The sequence below is a fragment of the Nomascus leucogenys genome, chromosome 4 (assembly GCF_006542625.1).
Source record: "Nomascus leucogenys isolate Asia chromosome 4, Asia_NLE_v1, whole genome shotgun sequence".
In the NCBI taxonomy this organism is placed as follows: domain Eukaryota; kingdom Metazoa; phylum Chordata; class Mammalia; order Primates; family Hylobatidae; genus Nomascus; species Nomascus leucogenys.
In genome coordinates, this window is record NC_044384.1 from 118,269,551 (window position 1) to 118,293,102 (window position 23,552).

General features: G+C 43.0%; 1 protein-coding gene across 1 annotated transcript in view; it reads left to right on the forward strand.

The window, feature by feature from the left end:
• SUSD5 (sushi domain containing 5) overlaps positions 1 to 22,864 on the forward strand; it is a 67,706-nt gene extending 44,842 nt beyond the window's left edge. Inside the window, exon 5 of the mRNA XM_012497431.2 lies at positions 21,247 to 22,864. Coding sequence (XP_012352885.2) covers positions 21,247 to 22,538 — 1,292 coding nt within the window. The 3' untranslated portion in view covers positions 22,539 to 22,864. The remainder of the gene's footprint in view (positions 1 to 21,246) is intronic.
• The last annotated feature ends 688 nt before the right edge of the window (positions 22,865 to 23,552 follow it).

Below are 23,552 nucleotides of genomic sequence, written 5' to 3' on the forward strand. Positions count from 1 at the left end.
TTTCCAGCAGCAGAAATCGCTGTGTCCAGCCACAGCCAGGCCTGGCCTCCCCACCCCAAGAGGGACGCAGCAGCCAGCAGGCGATTGGGGCAGCCCCATGGCTGACCTGGCTTGTGACTCCTATACCTCGGGCCTCATGCTAGACCCTGAATTGTTCCCTGATCTCACAGTGCTCCTCTCACTCCAAGACTTTTTCAAGAACCCCCTCCCTGACCTCCCATGACATCCGGGTACCAAGCAGAGGCTGGTTCTATAGAGGGAAATAACTCCAACACCATGATGTTACTGAACTTATAGGACAGTTTGTCCCTGGAATGTCCTGCAGATCCCATGAGAGAACTCAAATGAGACCTAGGGCGCTGTCATGCCTGTGAGATTCATTCATGTTGTTGCCTGAAGCTGTGGTTTCACTGCTACTATAGTCTTCACTGCTATTTACTATCCACAGTGTGAATACACCACTATTTATTTATCCAATCAGCTGTTGGTGGACATTTTGCTTATTTTCCTTTTGTAGCTGTCACAAACTATGCTGCTATAATTGTCCTCAGCCTCCTTTGGTTCCCACGTGAACACAGTTGGTTCCTAGCAGTAGAATTGCTGCCCATGGAGTATGTGTGTGTTCAGCTGCAGCTGATGTTGCCAAAGTGTTCTCTAAAGTATTTGCCCAGTTTGCTCTCCCATCAGCTGTGTCTGAGAGTCCTTGTCGTTCAGCACCTCATCAGCTTTAGGACTGCCAGTCTGGTGACGGCTCTGTGGTGACTTGTAGTTGTAATGTTCATTTCTCTGATAATAGTGAGGTCAAGCACTTATCACATGTTAATAGGGCATTAGAATTTCTTTGTGTAAAATGTCCAGGTACTTTTCCCATTTTTCTAATTGATTTGAATTTGATCATTTACATATTATAGAATTTTTCCATGAAATATTCATAATTAATGTGTTGCAAGTATTTTCTCTCATTCTGTGGCTTACCTTTTCACACTCGCAGTGTCTTTTAATGAGTTGGTTTTGTTGTTTTCTATTTCACTACTTTTCAAATTCTTTGTGGACCCTTACACATTTTTTGTAGTCATTAGCTGATTAATACTTTAGTAAAATGCAATAAAAATGAATTAATATAAAATAAAATAGATTCCAAATATAAGCGCAATTTGTGTTAAATTAAATAGACATAAAATTCCCCTGTCAAATTGTTGCAAAAGTTTCTAAAAACTTTCTGGGTGTTTCTACTTGCCTTGTTGCATACCTAATAACAAGTTACAGACTGGGACAAGTGCTGAAAGCACAATTTGAGCAATCTTCTAGAACTTTCCTCATCTTCTGTTCCTGTTGCTTTGTGCCAGGCGGGAGCTACTTGCCAATTCTGATCATTCACCTGCCCAAGAAAATCAAGCATAAGCACCAAGCTTCCTGTTGGTCCAACATGTCGCCTTGAAGCAGGCCCATACCCACCCTGAGTTGTTAATGTTCCGATGAGGTGCTGAAGTTGCACCATCTCATGAGCCACACCCACAGCCAAATGGGTTGTTTGCTAGCCCTAGTTGAATGAGCACTAAATGCAGGTTTTTTGGGTCCAAAATGGTCTTTATGTTCCCACTGCAATGCAGTTGTTAAAGCTTTAAGCTGCTAGGCAGGAATTCTGGTTTATATGCTTGGGCTGGATATACAGATTGTCACAGTGTCTGAGGGTTTAACATTTAAGCTATCTGTGTCATTGTAAGAAGAGAGTGTGTGTGTGTGTGTGTGTGTGTGTGTGTGTGTGTGTGTGTGTGTTTTACAAGAGTATCTTCACCAGATGAATGCTTCAAATTGGAGAAAAGTCAACTTGGGGGAGTGGGTCAAACAAGGATTTTGGAATTGGATCCATCTGGCTTTGGATAATCACTCTTCGTTGTACTGGCTGATTGGACATTGATCCATTCATTCATTCCACATCCCATCATTTGGCAGGATCCTAGGTGCTGTGTATACAAGTTGAGTAAACACTGTCTCAACCCTAAAGGAAACTCTAATAAACTGGGTTCCTCAAAGACACAGAAAAGCAGTAGATGATGAGATAGAGACTGGAAATTGAGGTGTCACAGAAGGTGACGTTTTACAGGAAGTGTGTTTCCAGATGGAGGAAGTGCTCAGTAAACCCAGAGGCTATAGAAAACAAGTAAATGAAAGCTAACATGTATGCATTGGCTTCACTGTGTGAAGGGGATTCCAACAGCCTTGTGTTATCAGTGTGTATGTGGAGTGTGGGGGATATACCATAGCCACACTGCAGTGCATACAGGAATAAGATGCAGGGAGGAAGAAGGCCAAGGACCAACAACTCGGGTTCAAATTTCTGCTGCTGCATGAAGCGGAATAGGGAAGACACAAAGGATAGAGCTGGAAGAAGATCAGAGCTCCAAAGGGGTTGTAGGGGTTTGTTTTGTTTGTTTGCTTACTGTTATTATTTTTAAGGTGATTTCTTTTAAGATACTTTTTTTTATTATTATACTTTAAGTTTCAGGGTATATCTGCACAACGTGCAGGTTTGTTACATATGTATACTTTTTTAAAAAATTTCCTACAACAAGAGATTTGAGCTTATTTAAACAATGACAGAAAGGATGAGAAGAAGAGAAAACCGTTTTCTTGACTTTCCTGAGCCTTAATTTGCGCATAATACCTTTTTTTTTTTTAAGAAGGAGTCTTGCTCTGTTGCCCAGGCTGGAGTGCAGTGGCACAATCTCGGCTCACTGCAACCTCTGCCTCCCAGGTTCAAGCAATTCTCCTGCCTCAGCCTCCCGAGTATCTGGGATTACAGGCATGCGCCACCACACCTGGCTAATTTTGTATTTTTAGTAGAGATGGGGTTTCGCCATGTTGGCCAGGCTGGTCTTGAACTCCTGAGCTCAGGCAGTCCACCCACCTCGGCCTCCCAAAGTGCTGGGATTGCAGATGTGAGCCACTGCACCTGGCCCATAGTACCCATATTTTAAAAATAGGTACTAGTTATCACAGAGATACCTTAGAGATGAGGTTCCTGTGAATGTATCATTTAGAATAGGACCTATAATACAGTATGGGGGTCAGTAAATGTTCATTCTCTTTCACCTATGTGCTGCCATCAATGAGGCCATTCAGGCCCTTTCACCTAAGGTATCTAAAGGGATTTGTGCATGACACTGGCTGCTCACTTCCTTATGTGTTATTAACTCTAGCCCCTGTTACCATGAATAACTAATGACAGCCTGTGACTTCAACCGTCTGTTACTTGGGTGAGAAGTTAATCTCTGCCAGCAGGCTTCCCAGATTCTGGAGACCGGCAGCTGGCCTTTCCAGAAGGGCGTGGCCAGTGTGGCTTTCAGACTTGATAGAGACCCACGCAGCTGGTAGCTTCCTAGTGTGTGGCACGCATACCTGGTGGGTAGCAAAAGGTGAGGGAGTGGATGGTGTAGGAGGGTCCCTCAGCCACACGCCGCCCAGGCGTGGAATGTTCACAAGCAACATTCCAGGCTTAAGTGGTGGGGATGCAGTCTCTCACTTAAGCACAGGGACTTTCGTCTTGACCATTCGCTGAAATGGGCGAGGACTTATTTAACTGCCATTTTCTCCCCTCTGTGTGTTGGTACTTCTCTAGCTCTGGTCCCTAGAGTTCAGGTCTGGTTCTGGCCATTTAGTCTTCCATACTCCTGTCAGAATCCACACATCTTCTTGGTTTCCATTCCCAGTTTGGCAGCAGGAAATGTCTGTCATGCCCTCTCTAATGTACTCAAAATCTAACTAAAATTGGTTGTTGCCCTAATTACAGAAAAGTACTGATGCGGCTGGGCGCGGTGGCTCATGCCTGTAATCCCAGCACTTTGGGAGGCCGAGGCGGGTGGATCACCTGAGGTTGGTAGTTTGAGACCAGCCTGACCAACATGGAGAAACCCCATCTGTACTAAAAATACAAAATTAGCCGAGCGTGGTGGTGCGTGCTGTAATCCCAGCTACTCGGGAGGCTGAGGCAGGAAAGTCGCTTGAACCTGGGAGGCAGAGGTTGTAGTGAGCTGAGATCGCGCCACTGCACTCCAACCTGGGCAACAAGAGCAAAACTCCATCTCAAAAAGAAAAGAAAAGAGAAGTCCTGATGGTTTGCTCCTTAAGCATGCATGCAGCAGATTGTCATGCTAGGTGTGTTTTCCTTTGGGCCTCTTGTTTCTTATTATGCCAAGCCCCATATCTGTCTTCAAGGCCATGCTTTCTCCTTGGACAATTGCATCCTAACAACAGTCTCTGACCTCCCAGCACTCCAGATTACCACCCCTGGCCACATGCTCCCAATGTTGGCCTTCCTAAGAAGCCCTCGTGGTCCCCTGGGCATGCTGATCCCTTTCCCAGCCTGGCCTCACATTGCCTTCAACACCTCTGCTGTCTCCTAACTTCAGGACTCAGTGGTTCCATGGCCTCTGCTCCTGGTTCCAGATGAGGCCATTTATCCTCTTTCTGTGACTGAGGTGGGAGAGAACAGCTGCTGGCAAGAGTAGCCTAACACCGACAACCCAGGAAGTGAGAGTCATAGACTTTCTCTATAATTTGCCCCTTGTTCCACCTTGAAAACATGCCACTGGGGCCGGACATGGTGGCTCATGCCTGTAATCCCAGCGCTTTGGGAGGCCGAGGAGGGAGGATTACTTGAGGTCAGGAGTTCAGGACCACCCTGGCCAACATGGAAAAACCCCATCTCTACTAAAAATACAAAAATTAGCTGGGCGTGGTGGCATTGCGCCTGTAGTCCCAGCTACTCGGGAGGCTGAGGCAGGAGAACTGCTTGAACCCAGGAGGCGGAGGTTGCAGTGAGCTGAGATCATGCCACTGCACTCCAGCGTGGGTGATAGAGCGAGACTCTGTCTCAAAAAAAAAAGAAAGAAAGAAAAGAAAAGATGCCACAGGGCTATCTGCCGCCAAGTGTGAAGACAGGCTCAGAAAGGCCCACCCCTACCCCCAGTTCCATTGGTTCTGTTTGTTGCTTTCTGGGCTGCAGTATCAGGAAAGTGCTTGACCCCAAGCTGGACCTCCCTCCACCTCCCTCTGAGTCCAATAGCAAATGTACAGCTTTTCTTTTTCCCTTCCCTGATCTGACACAGCCATGGAAACAAGACACATTCCCCAGTTAGGTATTGAGAACAAAGCTGTTATAAACCAAACACTCACTCCATGCTGTCTCTCTTCTGGGAATTGTTTTTTGGGCCTGCTTTTTTAACAACTCTATTGGGTTTAATTTGCATACCATAAACTGTACTCATTTAAAGTATAAACTTGGCCAGGCATGGTGGCTCATGCCTGTAATCCCAGCACTTTGGGAGGCCGAGGCAGGTGGATCACCTGAGGTCAGAAGTTCAAGACCAGCCTGGTCAACATGGTGAAACCCTGTCTCTACTAAATATACAAAAATTAGTCGGGCGTGGTGACGGGCACCTGTAATCCCAGCTATTCAGGAGGCTGAGGCAGGAGAATCGCTTGAACCCAGGAGGCAGAGGTTGCAGTGAGCTGAGATTGCGCCATTGTGCTCCAGCCTGGGCAACAAGAGCGAAACTTCATTTCAAAAAAAAAAAGTATAAATGTATCTGAACTGTCACAGGTGTATACACTCATGAAACCACCATTATAACTAAAATATAGAACACTTCCATCATTCCCAAGTTTCCTTGTGCCCCTTTCTACCCTAGTTTTACACACTTCATCTCATTTAATCTTCACAAGTCTGGAATTCCATAAAAATGGCGAGTACCTATTTATAGATGGGAACACTGAGGTACAGGAAAGTTCAGTGACTTGCCTGTGTCGGACACCAGAAAGAAGCAGAGCCAGGGTTTAAAACCAGGCATGTCTGGCCAGAGCAGTGGCTCATGCCTGTAATCCCAGCACTTTGGGAGGCCAAAGCAAGCCAGTTACTTGAGGCCAGGAATTTGAGACCAGCCTGGCCAACATGGCAAAACCGTGTCTCTCCTAAAAATACGAAAATTAGCCAGGTATGGTGGCACATACCTGTAGTCCCAGCTTCTTGGGAGGCTAAGGCATGAAAATCACTTGAACCCAGGAGGTGGAGGTTACAGTGAGCCAAGATCACCCCACTGCACTCCAGCCTGGGCAACAGAGTGAGATTCTGCATCAAAAAAATAAAAATAAAAAATAAAACCAGGCATATCCTGTCCTGATATCTGCATCATGCTACGTGCTGCCTCCAGGGGCCCTGAGATGGGGAGGAGAGCGAGGCTTCGGGGCAGCACACCTGCTCACTTGCAAACTAGCTGTCCCCTCAGTAAGTTCCTTTGCTCTTTTCTCATTTCTACAGGTATTATTTTGTTTTCTTAAATTAACTTCTATTTCTGTTTTTCTCCATCTTTTGGACTTAATTTCCTTCATAAAAGAAAGCATGAGACTGAAACTGAATTTAGAATTTCCTTGTCAGGAACAAAAATTGCCATATTTGTTCAGAGGTTTATTGAACCAGTGGTTATTTCTGGCTTGTCTGGTTGTCTTTTTTAAAATTACTATTTTTAAAGGCTGTGTAGCCAAGAACAGAGGGGGGAAAAAAAAGAGGGTACGTGTGGGGCTTCCAGAAAGGCAGCAAAGTGAAAAAAGATGGAAAGTAGCAGCCCTGGGAGAACCCTGGATACTGGGCTCTGGCCTGTCTCCTGCAGCCCCCAACCACATCCCACTCTGACAAAATACACAAGCAGTGCACAAGCCAGCCTGCACTTTTCAGTCCTGACGTATGACTTTCTGTGCTCTTCTGTTTTCCAAAAGTAGCAGTTAAATATAAATGCACAGTGAATGACCTGCATTTTGCTGGGAGAAGCCACAAAGCTTACATTTCCTAGACTTGTTTGTCTAAATCAGAAGGCCCCATGTTGTGATAGCACAGGTTTTCACAGAGAGGGTCGGGTGAGGGCAGAGCTAGAAGGATGGCTGAATGATCTGAATCAGAGTGCAGACACAGGAAAGCAGAGAGGAGGTGAGAGATACAGCACCTCCACAGGCAGAGAGCTGGGCTTCTCCATCTTGTGGGCAGAATGTGCTTGTTGGTTGAAATCTGGTGAATAACAAATGTTACTGTTCCCCATGGGGAGAAAAATAAGCTTTGGACACTTCCTCATAAGTAGGCTAATTGTAAACACTCATTCTTGTCTTCATTTGAGGTTTTGGGGAAACTGTGATATACTGACAACCTGTTTTTAAGTCAGGACCTTGACCTGCGAACCTGGGGAGACAGGAAGAGCTTAGTTCGGGGCCCTGGGCTTCTGCCCAGGGTTGCTGTAGCCTCAGGGAGCTCTGGAGGCAGAACCTTAGACACACATACAGAGACACACACACACATACACACACAACCTCATGCACATCCACGCATACACAGACACACACACACGCATGCATGCGCACAAACACACATAGCTCGGACTGTAAGTGTCCAGGTCGAGGCCACAGCCAGGGTGAGCTGACCTTTCCCAGATCCTCGCTCTAATATTAAACACTAAGCCAGTGTTTCCTGCACACAAAAAAAGTGAGAGAGGAGAACATACTCATCTTCTGCCTGTGTTCCAGGTGCCTTTTGAGTTTATGTTATATATATATATATATATATATATATAACATATATATATATATATATATATAACATGTGTGTTTGTGCGCATGCATGCGTGTGTGTGTGTCTGTGTATGCGTGGATGTGCATGAGGTTGTGTGTGTATGTGTGTGTGTGTCTCTGTATGTGTGTCTAAGGTTCTGCCTCCAGAGCTCCCTGAGGCTACAGCAACCCTGGGCAGAAGCCCAGGGCCCCGAACTAAAATATATATATATATATATATATTTTAGATGGAGTCTCGCTCTTGTTGCCCAGGCTGGAGTGCAGCGGTGTGATCTCGGCTCACGGCACCCTCCGCCTCTCGGGTTCAAGCTATTCTCCTGCCTCAGCGTCCTGAGTACCTGGGATTACAGGCACACGCCACCACGCCCAGCTAATTTTTGTACTTTTAGTAGAGACAGGGTTTTGCCGTGTTGGCCAGGCTGGTCTCAAACTCCTGACCTCAGGTGATCCACCTGCCTCGGCCTCCCAAAGTGCTGGGATTACAGGCATGAGCCACCAATATTTAAGTTCATGGGATGGGTAACACAGGAGGTGAAAGTTAGCAGACATTGATTATCCCCAATACTGGAACTCAAAAGTCATTTATCATTCTTTGCCTCTCTCATGAATCAAATGATGCCCTGGCTGATGGACTTCCGGACTGCATCAAGCTTTGTAAAAACTGTAATTCACACCCACTAATTCATCTCTTCACTAATTTATTTATTTATTTATTCAACAAACATTTATGGAGTGCCTACTGTATGCCATACACCATGCTGTGGGCGGGGGGGCATACAAAGGCAGGGGGGACATGCCCTTGTTCTCAGGAAGTTGCTGGGCTAGCAGAGAGTTAGGCAGCGGTGACAGCGGTGAACTCTGTTCTGGATGGATGCTGTTCCCAGCCTTCTGGTGAGTAACACATTAGTCCCAAACTGAGACCTTTTAGGGTTCAAGTGTCAAGCACCATCAAGATCTAAATTGGTTTTACCCTATCCTTATAAGAGCATGAAGTGTTTCTAAGGTATCTTTACCCAATCCCTATATAATATACACCTTTCATTTTACCAATGAAAGCCCATTTCTAATATTTATCATTGGTAGTTAATAGGTCACTAATTTTACCAATAGAAAGCCGTTTCAGATATTCAGGGTACTAATTAGCAAAGCAATGTTTTTGGTCAAGATACAAATAAAGAAGTACTTGTATTAGCCACATCTGGAGGATGATTTTTTCTAGTGGGAATGCTAACTGTCCATCCCAGAGTGAATTCTTAATTGGAATACCAGCAGCAGCTGGGTTGCAGCTTAACATAAGTAACACATGGGTAATATTACACAGTGTGTTTTCTTTTTCTTTCCTTTTTTTTTTTTGGAGATGGGGGTCTCACTCTGTCACCCAGGCTGCAGTGCAGTGGGTCTCACTGTGTTGTCCAGGCTAGTCTTGAACTCCTGGGTTCAAGTGATCCTCCTATCTTGGGCTCCCAAAGTGCCAGGATTGTAGGCATGAGCCACTGCACCTGGCCACACAGTATATTATTCTTGAGATAGCACAGACATCTTAAGATGAATGAATGCCTACTGTTGATAGAAAATTGAATGACATTTTAACAAAGTACAATATTGTTGAATTACATTTTCTTTCCCTCAAAGATGATAGCCATCATTCTTTTTTCTTCTACCACTGAACATGATGAGATGAAATTTTAGGCAAGCCTGATTTAATTTTGTTCTTGCATGGGATTTGCCTTTTCTTCCTGAATATCAGTTGAATTATTTCTTCATCCTTGGCATTCAGCAGCCAAATACTGTGCCAGTTTTTCCTGGTATATGGTGTCCACTTTTGATTGTCTATTTATGCTTTTACTTAAGAGTAAGATAAATACAGAACATCTCAAAAATCAAAGATTATAGAGTTCAGTGAATTATCATACCGTAAACTCACCCGTGTAATCGGCACCCAGGTCAAGAAGTATACCATCACCAGCCATCCAGAAACACTCCTGGTGCTCCCTTTCAGTCCCAGCCTCCCTTAGAGTAACCACTATCCACACTACTTAAACCATAAATTACATTCGCCCCCCTCACTTGAATTTTATTTAAGTGGAAGCATACATTATGTACTCTTGTGTATGGCTTCCTTTGCCCAACATTATGTCTGTGAGACACATACATGTTGCTCTGTGAGCTGTTCATTCTTTTTCTTTGCTTTGGAGTATTCCATTCTACTGTTAGGATTGTTTTTCATTGTTTCATGTTTGGGGCTATTATAAGGACATTCTTGCACAGGTCTTTTGGTGACCATGTTACATGTATTCCTCTAGAGTTTTGCATTTTCTAGAATTTTGTCTATATAATTTAGAGTTGAATTGCTGGATCATATGGGGGTGTGTGTGTGTGTGGGTGTGTGTGTGTGTGTGTGTGTGTTTGTTCAACTTCAGTAGATAATACCCAACAAGATAATGCCCAAATGGTTGTAACAATTTATGCTCTGAAGAGCAATGTATAAGAGTTCTGGGAGCCTTATCTCCCCACCAGCAATTGGTATTGTCAGTCTTGTAAATTTTTAGCCATATTGATGGGTATGTTGTGATATCACTTAATTTGAGTTTCCCTGATTAATGATGTTAAGCACCTTTTCATATGTTTTCTGGCTATTAGAATACCTCATTTGTGAATTGCCCATTCAATTCTCCAGCCCATTTTTCTACTGGGCTGTCTATTTTATATTTATTTGTAGGAGTCCTTTATATTATTCTGGATACCAGAACTTTCAAGGTTATTTATGTTGCAAATGTCTTCTGTTAGGTAAGTTGCCTTTTCATGTTCTTCATAGTATCCTTCATAAATAGAATTTTAATGTAGTATAACTTATTAATCCTTCCCTTTTTAAAAAAATTGTGATAAAAACCACATAACATAAAATTTACCATCTTAACCATCTTCAAGTGTGCAGATCAGTAGTGTTAAGCATATTCACATTGTTATGAAACAGATCTCCCTAACTTTTTCATCTTGTAAATCTGAAACTTTATACTCATTAAATAAAAACTCTTATTTTTCTCCTTTCCCTCAGCCCTTGGTAACCACCATTCTACTTTCTGTTTCTATAAATGTGACTACTACCAAAGCCTCATGTAAGTGGAATCACAGTGTATTAGGTTTATTTTTGTGACTGGCTTTATATAAAGGAAACTATATATCTATATCTATATATCTTGTTTTTTCTTTGAGACAGAGTCTTGCTCTGTCGCCCAGGCTGGAGTGCTGTGGCAAGATCTTGGCTCACTGCAAGCTCCACCTCCCAGGTTCAAGTGATTCTCCTGTCTCAGCCTCCTGAGCAGCTGAGATTACAGGCAGGTGCAACCACACCCGGGTAATTTTTTATTTATTTTTTTTTTTGAGACGGAGTCTCGCCCTGTCACCCAGGCTGGAGTGCAGTGGTGTGATCTCAGCTCACTGCAAGCTCCGCCTCCCGGGTTCACGCCATTCTTCTGCCTCAGCCTCCAGAGCAGCTGGGACTACAGGTGCCCGCCACCATGCCTGGCTAATTTTTTGTATTTGGTTTAGTACAGATGGGGTCTCGCCACGTTAGCCAGGATGGTCTTGATCTCCTGACCTTGTGATCCGCCCACTTCAGCCTCCCAAAGTGCTGGGATTACAGGTGTGAGCCACCACACCCGGCCATTTTTTGTATTTTTTTAGTAGAGGCACGGTTTCACCATGTTGGCAGGCTGCTCTAGAACTCCTGATCTCAAGTGATCCACTCACCTTGGCCTCCCAAGGTGCTGGGATTATAAGCATGAGCCACCGCACCTGGCCCAGCCTATATATTTTTAAAAGAAACAAAAAGGTGGCCAGGCGTGGTGGCTCATGCCTGTAATCCCAGCACTTTGGGAGGCCGAGGCAGGCGGATCACGAGGTCAGGAGATCGAGACCATCCTGGCTAACACGGTGAAACCCCGTCTCTACTAAAAATACAAAAAATTAGCCGGGCGAGGTGGCGGGCGCCTGTAGTCCCAGCTATGCAGGAGGCTGAGCCGGGAGAATGGTGTGAACCCCGGGGGGGCGGAGCCTGCAGTGAGCCGAGATCGTGCTACTGCACTCCAGCCTGGGTGAAAGAGCAAGACTCCTTCTCAAAAAAAAAAAAGAAACAAAAAGGTATATTTTAAAAATCAGGTTAAGGAATTTTCCTCATATTCCTAATTTCTAAGAGTTTTTATCTTGTTGACTTTGTCAGATGCTTTTCTAAAACTCCTTTTTTTCAAATATTAAACCAATGATGAATTCCTGGGATAAATCTAACTAGGTATAATGTATTATTCTTTTAATATATTAACTTTTAATATATACTTAATATATTAAAGCTTAACCCACCTTACCGACGTTAACTTATTGCTGGATTCAGTTTGCCAACATTTTATATGGGACTTTTGCATCTATGTTCAGTGAGATTGGCCTGCAATATTTCCTTTTTATCATGTCCTTTCCAGGTTTTGGTACCAAGGTTACACTGTATATATAAAATAAATTGGGAAGTATTTCCTCTTTCTGTGTTGTCTGGAAGAGTTTGTATAAGATTGGAATTATCCTCCTAAACATGTGATGGAATTCAACGGTGAAGCCACCTGCACCTAGAGTTTTGTGTGTGTGGAGAGATTCAGTTTTGTTAATGGTATATAAAAATTTTCTATTTCCTCTTGTGTCACTTTTGGTAAGTTGTATTTCTCTAGAAATTTTTCTATTTCATCAGAATTTTTAGTTTCCTGGACATAATATTTTTTTTTTTTTAATTTTGAGATGGAGTTTTGCTCTCGTTGCCCAGGCTGGAGTGCAATGGCACCATCTCAGCTCACCGCAGCCTCTGCCTCCCAGGTTCAGATTACAGGCATGTGCCACCACGCCCTGCTAATTTTGTATTTTTAGTAGAGATAGGGTTTCACCATGTTGGCCAGCCTGATCTCAAACCCCTGACCTCAGGTGATCCACCTGCCCCAGCCTCCCAAAGTTCTGGGATTACAGGCGCAAGCCACCGTGCCCAGCCAGCTTCCTGGATATAAACTTTTATCATGAAGTCCTGCTATTGTCTTTTCTAACGCCTGAAACATCTGTGATGATGCCTTTTTTATTCCTAATTTTTTTCATTTACATCTTCTCTAAATTCTTCTTAATTAGTCTTACTAGGAGTTTATCAACGTTACTAGTCTTTTCAAAGAATTAACTTTTGACTATGTCAATTTTCTCTATTGTGTGTTTGGTTTTTTTTTTATTTCTGCTCTTTTAAAAATCTTCTTCTTCTATTTCTTTGTGTTTAACTTAATTTTCTTTACCCAGCTTCCAGAAATCAATGTAATTTTTCAGCCTTTCTTCTTTTCTCACATAGATATTTAAAGGTATAACTTCCCCGAGCTCAGCTTTTGCTGTTTCCCACAAGTTTTGATATGTCATATTTCCATTATCATTCAGTTAGAATGTTTTCTGATTTCCACTGTAATTTCTCCCTTGACCCATGAGTTATTTAGACATGTTTTAATTTCTATACATAGGGGAATTTTTAAGTAATTTTTTGTCTAAGTTAATCTCACTGTGACCAGAAAATGTATGTATGATTCAGTCCTTTAAAGTTTGTTGATACTTCTTTTATGGTCAATTTTGTAAAAATTATTCTATGTGCACTTGAAAAGAACATTTATTCTATAGTTGTTGGATGTCATCTACGTATTTCAAAGAAGTCATATTTATTAAATGTGTTGTTCAAATCTATATTCTTACCTTTTTTCTATGTGTTATAATTATTAATGATAGAGATGTTTAAAATATCTCACTATGATCATGGATTTATCAGTGTCTTCTTTTAGTTCATGTCTGTTAGATTCCTATATTTTGAGGCTATATTATTAAGTACATACAATTTTATAATTTAATATCTTCCAGGTGAATTGAAACATTTATCTTTATGAAAGAGCCTTCTTTATCTCTACTAAATATTTTTTGCCTCAAAGTCTTTTTTGTGGTTAGCCTCTTCATGACTTTTTTTAATTCTTTTACTTTCAACTCATCTGTGTACTTATATTTAAATTGTGTCTCTTATAAATACCAGGTACATGGGTTCTATTTCTTTATACAAGCTGGCAACTTTTGTCTTTTAATAGTAGCATTAATCCATTTTACATTTAACCATCAGTAGATTTGGGTTTAAAATTACTGTCATTTTTATTTTCTCTCTTTCCTATTTGTCCTTTGTTCCTTTTTCTCTGCTTTCCTGCCTTCTTTTGAAGCAATTAGGCATTTTTACTTATGATGTTTACCCCTTCTATTACCTTCTAATAGGCTTTTACTCTCCTTTTAGTGGTTACTCTAGAAATTATAACAGGCACCCTTGACATATAGAAGTTTAATATTAATTAATAGTTACACCATTTCCTGGCTAATTTAAAGCCATCAAACACTTGGACTCCATTTACCTCCTCCTGGCTTCTATGCTATTGTCAAATGTTTTGAATGAATATTATGTGTGTGTTATATGTTGTTGTTTTATGCAGTCAACATTCACTTGGCTCTGCCTCCATATTTACTATTTCATTGTTCTTTCCTTCCTGCATCTCTGAGCTTCCATCTGTGACATTTTCATAGAGTAAGAAATTCCACATTGGCAGTTCTTTTCTTCTAACATTTTGAATATTTTATCACATTGTCTTCCGGCTTTTATTGTTTCTTTTGAAAAGTCACCTCTCAATCTTATTGTTGCTTTATCAAACATTATATATTTGCTTTCACAGGTTGCTTTTATGTTCTTCTGTCTTTGGTTTTTAGCAGTTTTAATTTGGTATGGCTATAGGCAATTTATGTGAATTTATTCTGCTTGAAGTTTGTAGTGATTCTTGAATATGTGTCTTCTGTCTTTTTTTTCTGTTTTATAAAATTCTCAGTCTGCTGTATTCTTTGAAGTTTCTAACTGATTTTTTAGTTCTGTCATGATGCTACATTGGTCCTGAATTTGATGCCTGAAGTTCATAACCACCCTTTTCATAACATTCTGTTATTTTACACATTACCTTTGAGCTTTGTTTTATTGCACTCACTTTCTTATTAAGTTTTGTATTATGAAACAGTCCTTTAATCCAGAAGAGGGAATGGTGGCTGTAAGGGGACAAGTCAGCTGAAGTAGTATGTTGCCCAGGCTGGAGTGCAGTGGCACGTCATGGCCCACTGCAGCCTCAATCTCCTGAGCTCAAGTGATCCTCCTGCCTCAGCCTGCCGAGTAGCTAGGACTACAGGTGTGTGCCACCACACCCAGTTATTTTTTTTTTTAAGAGATGGAGTCTCACTTTGTTGCCAAGGCTGGTCTCACTCCTGGCCTCAAATGATCCCCCTGCCTCAGATATTTCACTCGTTTGTTTGTTTGGTTTTAATATATCTGGGCGTGACTGGGCATGGTGACTCATGCCTGTAATCTCAGCACTGTGGGAGACTGAGGTGGGAGGATTGCTTGAGACCAGAAGTTCAAGACGAGCCTGGGCAACATAGTGAGACGGTGTCTCTACAAAACATAAAACAATTTTTTAAAATCTGGGTTCTGCTTTTTCCTCAGAAATGTTTTAAATGTTCTATATCAAAGTTTCCTTCCCTTGCACAATGTGAAGTCTTGGCATTTCGGATTCTGTCAGGAAGAAGCAGCCCTCCTGGTTACTGGTCTGGTTCTCTCCATCCACTTTGCTCCTCTCTAGGATTTGCTGACTCCCAGGACCATTTCTGAAGGGTGAGGATGGGGTAGGAGCTAAGCCAGGTCACGCTTGTCCAATCTTCTTTAGAACCCTCTGTTTCTCCTCTTGGTAACTAGTTTATGAAATTTATTGCAAGATATTATTCCCTTTTCGTGAGGTTGCTATTGGTAAAATGTTTTTGCTGATGTTTAGTATAGTTTCATCATTTTTAGAAATTCACATTCAGTAAGCCTAGTTTTATGTTTGTGTTTGTGTGTGTGTGTGTGTATGTGTGTGTTTGGTGGTGTTTCCCCATTTTGGTAGGTATGGGGGAGGGAAAAATATATGATACAGTTTCAGCTGGAACACTTAGATATTTTCAAGTGTAGCCTGTAATGCACCCTGCTCATAAGACAATTTTGGCCTGTATCCCCAGTACATATTCAAGTGGTCTGGAACATAAGTGATGAGGTAGAAGAAGGAGGAAGAAGAGCAGAGGGACGGGCAGTCAGAAGCAAGAACAAAAAGGCAGGGAGCACTGGGGCAGATGGAAGTGAAATATGGGGTGTGGGTGGAAGAGACAGGGAAGAAGCCAGAGCAGAGGTTACAGCGAGACTTGTCAGGGCCACAGATACTCTTAGGTGCTGGAAGATTTTGAGTATCCCTACAGTCACACTTCTTTTTAGCTGTTGGTTATTTGAGTAGAATTCTGCTTTCCCATGGACAGTATCAGTCTTGGCATCTGCAGAGATGACAAGATGGCGGTCCATGAGGACAGTGAGGAAGCACTTAGACTCACCACCCACCTTGACACCGACAGCCTGCGGGCTTTCCCATCACCTAGGACTGCCTTTGGCAAAGCTCTGTGCAAATGTTGGTCCCTTTCATCATGCTGACTGAGTTCAGCATAAACAGCTTGTTTACTCCCAACAGTCTGTGAGCTATAGTTGATGACCTGAAAGAAAATGAATGCACTGTCCGGATTCGTGCAAGCAAGAACGGGAAATGACAAAAATACCATGGAATAAAATAGAATCTGGGGTTCTTCACGGCTCGATGTCTTGGGGCTGCAGTGAGGCAACAAAAAATACTCCCTAATAAAATGACATGTGGAAAGAGGCCTTAAGTTATAGCTGGTGCATGAAGTGATGGCCTATGCTTTCGAGTGGGTGGAAGCTTCTTGAGGAAAAATGGTCTTGGAGAGTTACTGCTTCCTACCTTATCCCCTCATGAAAGGGGGCCGGGTTCTGGCTGAGAACAGGGATATTCATCCTCAACAGCAGAACCTCTAGGAGACAACTGGCAAATGTGTATTGTTTCACAAAGATAATTTATTCTGCAGTACTGCAGAATATATTCTTTTCTTTAATTAAAAACAAATTGATTGGGGCAGATTTGGGGCAAAAATGACCGGTCAGACATGTGGAATGCTAAGTTTCTTTGCATTAGGAGCAAACTTTGATGGCGCGGGGTCACCATTCTGCTTGAAATCGACTAGCAGTGGGGAGGGAGTTCTGCTAGGCTACCTTTTGAAATTGATAGGGATGTGGGCACCAAGGAAAGGCTGGGATGAGAAGAGATGCTCTCACCAGCCAGGCTGTGGCAGCGATTTGCTCACCAGTATGTGAGGGTGTGTGTTGTGTGCACGTATGTGGTGCACACCTGTTTGTGTTTGTATTCAATTGGTCCTTCAACAATGGTGTCTTTTCAGAGGGTCTCTGGGTATTATGAGAGACTATGGGTACAAGTAATTCATTCCGTGTAATTTAGAAGTGGGCCTATAGTCCTCTTGTGTTTTGGGAGACTGTGCTCCTGGAAACTGATCTCAGTGCTGAACAGTTTTAAGGTAGGGATGAAGAGAAGCTTGGGATCTGAGCTGTTGCAGACTTTTCCTCATTTTCCTTCCAGAACCATTTACTCTTTCACTTACTCAAGAATACCTGTAAGAATACCTATAGTAGATAAGCACTGTTCTACTTTAGGGACACAATGCCTTGGGCCCTGCCCCCCAAGCAGCTCATTGCTAGTGTGTTAGTTAGCTTTTTCTGCATAATAGACCATCCCCAAAAAGCTTAGTGGCATGAAACAACAATAATTTATTCTGCTCCAGTTCTTTGAGTCAGCAGTTTGGGCTGGGCTCACTCAGGTGAATGTGGTCAGCCACAGCTGGCTAATCTAGGGTGGCCTCAGTTGGGACGTTTACCTCTCCTTCATGGGGTCTTTTATCCTTCAGCATCCAGGTTTGTTCACATGGCAGCTGGCAGGGCTCCAAGGCAGAGAGCAAAGGCATGCAACACTTTCATTGTGTTCAGCAGGTCAAAACAAGGGACAAGGTCAGCCCAGATTCTAGAGATGGAAAAATGGGCCCCATCTTTTCACAGGAAGAGGTGCAAAGTCACATTGTAAAAGGACTTGATGCAGGGAAAAGTGGAGATTTGTGGCCATTATTGCAATCTGTCTTCCACAGCCAGTAAGTACACACATGTGCACAAGGAATCTAACCACCTTATCCTGAGGTCAAAGATATAAGTCGTGACCTTCTTAAATCTCAGTGTGACTTGTCTGTATGTTTTGGGTAGATTGTAGTGAAAAGTTCTGTCATAGTGGCATTCATTTCATTTTGTTGTTTCTTGAAGGAAGGACAGTACTTCAGTGCAAAACCTAATGCTCATTCAGAATGTTGGGTGAAAATTTATGCACACAAAATCTTTGAAGTTCAACCCTATAGGATGCAAGACCATGAGATTCTGTCCCATATGCTCCAAGGGGGGAGGGAGTATTTATCCTGTTCACCAGTGATCCCAAGCTCTAGCACATAGTCAGCACTCAGTGAGGTCTGTTGAATGAAGGAGTGGATCAGTGCAGGATTTGAAATGAGGATATAACAGGGAATGTGAAGGGCCTGACTGAGACCTGGGAACCTGTATTTGAATTCTACAAGGCTCATAAGAATGGTCCAGCCATCTGATGTGTTTTTTGTGTGAGGTTTTGTGAACAGGACACAACGGGGTATGATTGGGCTGTCCTTTTCTAAGCATAAAACACACATGCATTTGATATTTATCAGTGATGTTTGCTCTTCATCCACTGTTTCCCTTTTCTGGCTGAGGACACATGTAAAGTGATTGGGCTTACATTTCAGGAGCAGATCAGAAAAGATTGTTAACTTTTATTTATAACTCTGTCAGTCATTAAATAAGCAAGATACAGAGTCTTATTCTCTAACAGCCTTTAGAAATAAGCCAGATACCCACTAATCTAGTTTCAGAGCCCAGGAATGCACCACATGACACCTCAGCATTCCATCTAGACCTTGGCTCTGGAGCTCTGTGCATTTTGTTCTTCCGAAGTTGAAAGTTAAGTGGGAGAAGCAGTCTGTTTTAATAATTTAAGTGTATCTTCCAGTAGCACTTGGCTTTCAAAGACCATTGAGAGAGGGGAAGCTCAAAGGGCTGCTGCTGTCTTCTGAGGACACCAGCTTCTTGAGCTTTCCTGACCAGTTGATTCCCCGCTCGTGGGGCTGTCCTTACATTCTGGTCTCCTAGTTGTGGGGCTCTATTGCTTCTTATTCAGTTGAATTCAGAATACTTTACAGCATCATCTCATGACTTGGAAGTTTTACAAAGAGCAAATCAGTGTTTTAAAAGATGCACTTGGGGGCCGGGTGCGGTGACTCATGCCTGTAATCCCAGCACTTTGGGAGGCCGAGATGGGCAGATCACAAGGTCAGGAATTTGAGACCAGCCTGGCCAACATGGTGAAACCCTGTCTCTACTGAAAATACAAAAATCAGCTGGGCATGGTGGTGTGCACCTGTAATCCCAGCTACTCAGGAGGCCGAGGCAGGAGAATCACTTGAACCCAGGAGGTGGAGGTGGCAGTGTGCCTAGATTGCACCATTGCACTCCAGCCTAGGAGACAGAGCAAGCCTCTGTCTCAAAAAAAAAAAAAAGATGCATTTTTGAACTTAATTATAAAATACATACAAATCATAAGGCTACAAACCAATGAATTATCAAGAATAAACAGGTATTTAGGCGTTGTCACAGGTGAAGAAATCGAATATTGCCAGCACCCTAAAAGTCCTGTTTGTACCAGACCCAGTCATCACCCCTTCTCTCCTACCCAAGTGTAACCACCATCCTGAGTTCCGACATCCACAGATTAATTCTGCCTGTTTTTAAACTTTATATCAATAGAATCAACACAGAGTGTGCACTTTTGTGCCTGGCTCAACATTATGGCCATGCAACTCATCTATTTTGTTGTGGGAAGCAGTGGTTGGTTCATGTTTATTGATGTACAGATTTGCGTTGTTTGAGTATACCATAACTGATGTACCAGTTAATGGACATTTGAATTGCTTCCAGTTTTTTACTATTATGAACATTCTTAGGCGTGTCTTTTGGTGCCCATTTGCACACATTATTTTTAAGTGTATATTTAGGAGTGGAATTGCTGTGTCATGGAGCATCCATATGTTCAATTTTAGTAGAGATGCCCAGTTTTCCATCGTGGTTGTTCCAGTTCACACTCCCACTAACAGTGCTATATATCCTAGTTAACATTTGATATTGTCGGTCTGTTTAATTTTAGCCATGCTGGTGCTATGCAGTGGTATCTCATTATGACTATAATTAACATTTCTCTCTTACTAGTGAGGTTGAGCATCTTTCCACATGTTTAATGACTAATCTGATATCTTTCTGGTGATGTGCCAAGTCAAGTATCTTGCCAATTTTTCTATGGTTTGTCTATCTACTTAGTATAGATTTGTGGGAGTCCTTTTTAAATTCTGGATACAAGCTGTTTGGAGGTTATATGTGTGGCAGATATCTTCTATGACTCTGCCTTGCATTTTAACTCTCTTTGTGGTAGCTTTTAATAAACAGAAGATCTTAATTTTAATGTAATCCAGTTATCTGTCCTTGTGCCAATACCACAGCCTTAAAAGGTAATTCAGTTTTGTAGTAAATCTTGAAATGTTTTGCATACGTCTTCCAGCTTTTTCTTTTTCAATATCGCCTTGTCTATTCTTGCATTGCATTTTCATAAACTTCCATCCATTGCATTCCCATAAACTTTAACATTCAGTTAATGTCTGAGATTTTTATTGGAATTGTATTAGATCTGTATAGGTCAATTTGGACAGAATTGCCAGCTTAACGATCTTGAGCCTTCTACTACATGATCATGGTCTATTCCCCCATTCATTTAAGTCTTCTTTAATTTTGCTTAGCAATGTCTTATATCAGTCCATGTAGAAGTCTTGAACATCTTTTATTAGATTTATTCCTATATGTTTGGTTTTTTTAATGTTACTGTAAATTGCATCCTTTTAAATTTTAATTTTCTGTTTGACAATATTTAGAAATACAATGATGTTTATATTTACTGTAGACCTAGTATCCCTAATAAACTCACGTTTTTTGTTGTTGTTGTTTTTAAGTTGTTGTTTTTGTTGTTGTTGTTTTTGAGTCTCACTCTGTCACACAGGCTGGAGTGCAGTGATACGACCTTGGCTCACTGCAACCTCCGCCTTCCAGGTTCAAGCGATTCTCATGTCTCATCCTCCTGAGTAGCTGGGATTACAGGCATATGCCACCATGCCTGGCCATTTTTTTGTATTTCATTAGAGATGGGCATTCGCCATGTTGGCCAGGCTGGTCTCGAACTCCTGGCTTCAAGTGATCCACCTGCCTGGGCCTCCCAAAGTGCTGGGATTACAAGTGTGAGCCACCATGCCCAGCCTAAGCTCAGATGTTAATTTTAGTTACGTGTAATATTCATATGTAGATTATTTGGGTTTATCTATGATACACAGTCATATCATCTGTGAATAATAACAGTATTATTTATTCTGTCCCAGCCTTTATGCTTTTAATTTCCTTTTCTTATGTTCTATACTGGCTCTGTGCCTTTGCTAATGAGGTTTTTCCCTCTTGCCTTCCAGATGAGGCTGAGGCACACATTGACTATGAAGATAACTTCCCTGATGACAGATCTGTGTCATTCAGAGAGCTCATGGAGGATTCCCGGACAGAGGCAGACGAGGACAGGGGTCAGGGAGACTCCTCTGAGGAGGCTCCAAAACAGGACCGTCTGGTCTCCATTTCTGTGGGGAGAGAAGACATAGCACGGGATAAAGCCTTTGTGCCAACCACAGGCTTGCCTGGTGCTGGGAGCAGTGTCCCCGCAGATTCACCAGGATCGCGGCTGCTCCAGAAGCACTTGTTCTGGTTTCCTGCTGAGGCTTTCCACAAGCCTGGGTTGGAAAAGGAGGTGGATGATGACACCAAAAAGCAGTTTTCTGCTGGAGACAACCACAGTGGTGTAAAATTGGTCCCAGGTGAACCTGAAACCAAGGTGACCTACAGCAACGCTGATGGTCCCTCGGGGCCATTTGTGGGCAAGAATGACAGCAAGGCAGGAGATCCAGTGGTGAGCAGCAGTGATGAGTCCTGGTTAGATGGCTACCCTGTGACAGATGGGGCTTGGAGGAAGACAGAGGCAGAAGAGGAAGAAGATGGGGACAGAGGGGATGGGTCGGTAGGACTGGATGAAAACGTCCTAGTTACTCCGGATCAGCCCATTCTTGTGGAAGTTAAGAAGCCCAAGAGTAGCACCCTCACACCAAGCGAGGACATGATCCATAGTTCAGTTCTTCCATCTCAAATGCTAGACGTGGAAGCTTTGGCGCTCAGACCCGTGAATGCTTCTGAGACTGAGGGCATTGGGGATGGTGACTTGACCAAGTACCAGTCAACTCTACCCTGGAGATTCACCACAGAGGAGTCTCCCCTGGCCACCCTGCCCTATGAGCTCACCAGCTCCACCCTGGAGATATTAACAGCGACCACTGTCAAGCAGACACCTAACCACGTCCCCTCAACGATCATGGCGACCACCCAGGCTCCAGTAGAAACCACTGTTCCTGAGATCCAGGATAGCTTCCCATACCTGCTGTCTGAAGACTTCTTTGGACACGAAGGCCCCGGGCCTGGTGCAAGTGAGGAGCTTCATCCCACCTTGGAGTCGTGTGTGGGGGACGGATGTCCTGGCCTCAGCAGAGGCCCTGTGATCGCCACCATTGTCACCGTCCTGTGCCTACTGCTGCTCCTGGCAGGTGTGGGGATGGTGTGGGGCTACCGCAAGTGCCAGCACAAGAGCTCCGTGTACAAGCTGAATGTTGGCCAGCGGCAGGCTCGGCACTACCACCAGCAGATCGAGATGGAGAAGGTCTAGGCACCTTTGGAGTGGGTTCTCCCAAAGCCACTTGGGAGGAAAATAACTGTGACACATCACACTGATAATTCACTAGAGCATGATGCAGGTGGACTGGGGCTCGTCATTTTTTCCTCAGCCCTTTGTTTTATAGGCTGAGAAGTGTCTCTGGAGCACCTGGGAGGGCAGGGAGGCTTTGGTGGCATCACCACTCACGTCAATGTCTCCTCCACCATCTGCTCTGGAATTGACTACACTAATCCCAGACCTGTGCTTTGGCCGTTTCCAGTGTGAGGTCAAAAATCGCCTCTTCCTTCATCACAGTATTATCTTTTTTTTCTTTTTTTTTTTTTTTTTTTTTTTTGAGACAGAGCCTCATGCTGTTGCCCAGGCTGGAGTGCAGTGTCGCGATCTGAGCTCACTGCAACCTCTGCCTCCCAAGTTCAAGCAATTCTCCTGCCTCAGCCTCCCAAGTAGGTGGGATTACAGGCATGCACCACCATGCCCAGCTAACTTTTTCATATTTTTAGTAGAGATGGAGTTTCACCATGTTGGCCAGGCTGGTCAAGAACTCCTGACCTCAAGTGATCTGCCCTCCTTAGCCTCCCAAAGTGCTAGGATTCCAGGTGTGAGCCACATCACAGTGTTACCTTTTTGAAGAAAGAAAATCACCAGCTTCATGCCCTGAAATTTTATGAATAGTCATGATAAACCAAGTGTATGAGAGCAGTGTTATTTAGGACATGGATATTGAATTATTGGGAGAGGAATATGGAAGAATAATGGGTTGTTTCCTTTGAATGTTGTGATGTTGCTGAGGGCAGATGAACCAAGAGCCAGGACACAGTCTAGAAGCTTTGAGGTTTCTTTTTTCATTGTTTCTTGAAATTAGAGAGAATTTAAGACTGACATTTTGTTGGGGGAGGTGAGGAGTGAAGAAACCACATCCCCCTCTGTTCCCTCCATTCTGTGGGACAGCCTGTCATTTATTTTATTTTCAATCTTTCATGGTTAAGGATTTGCCATTATTTTTTA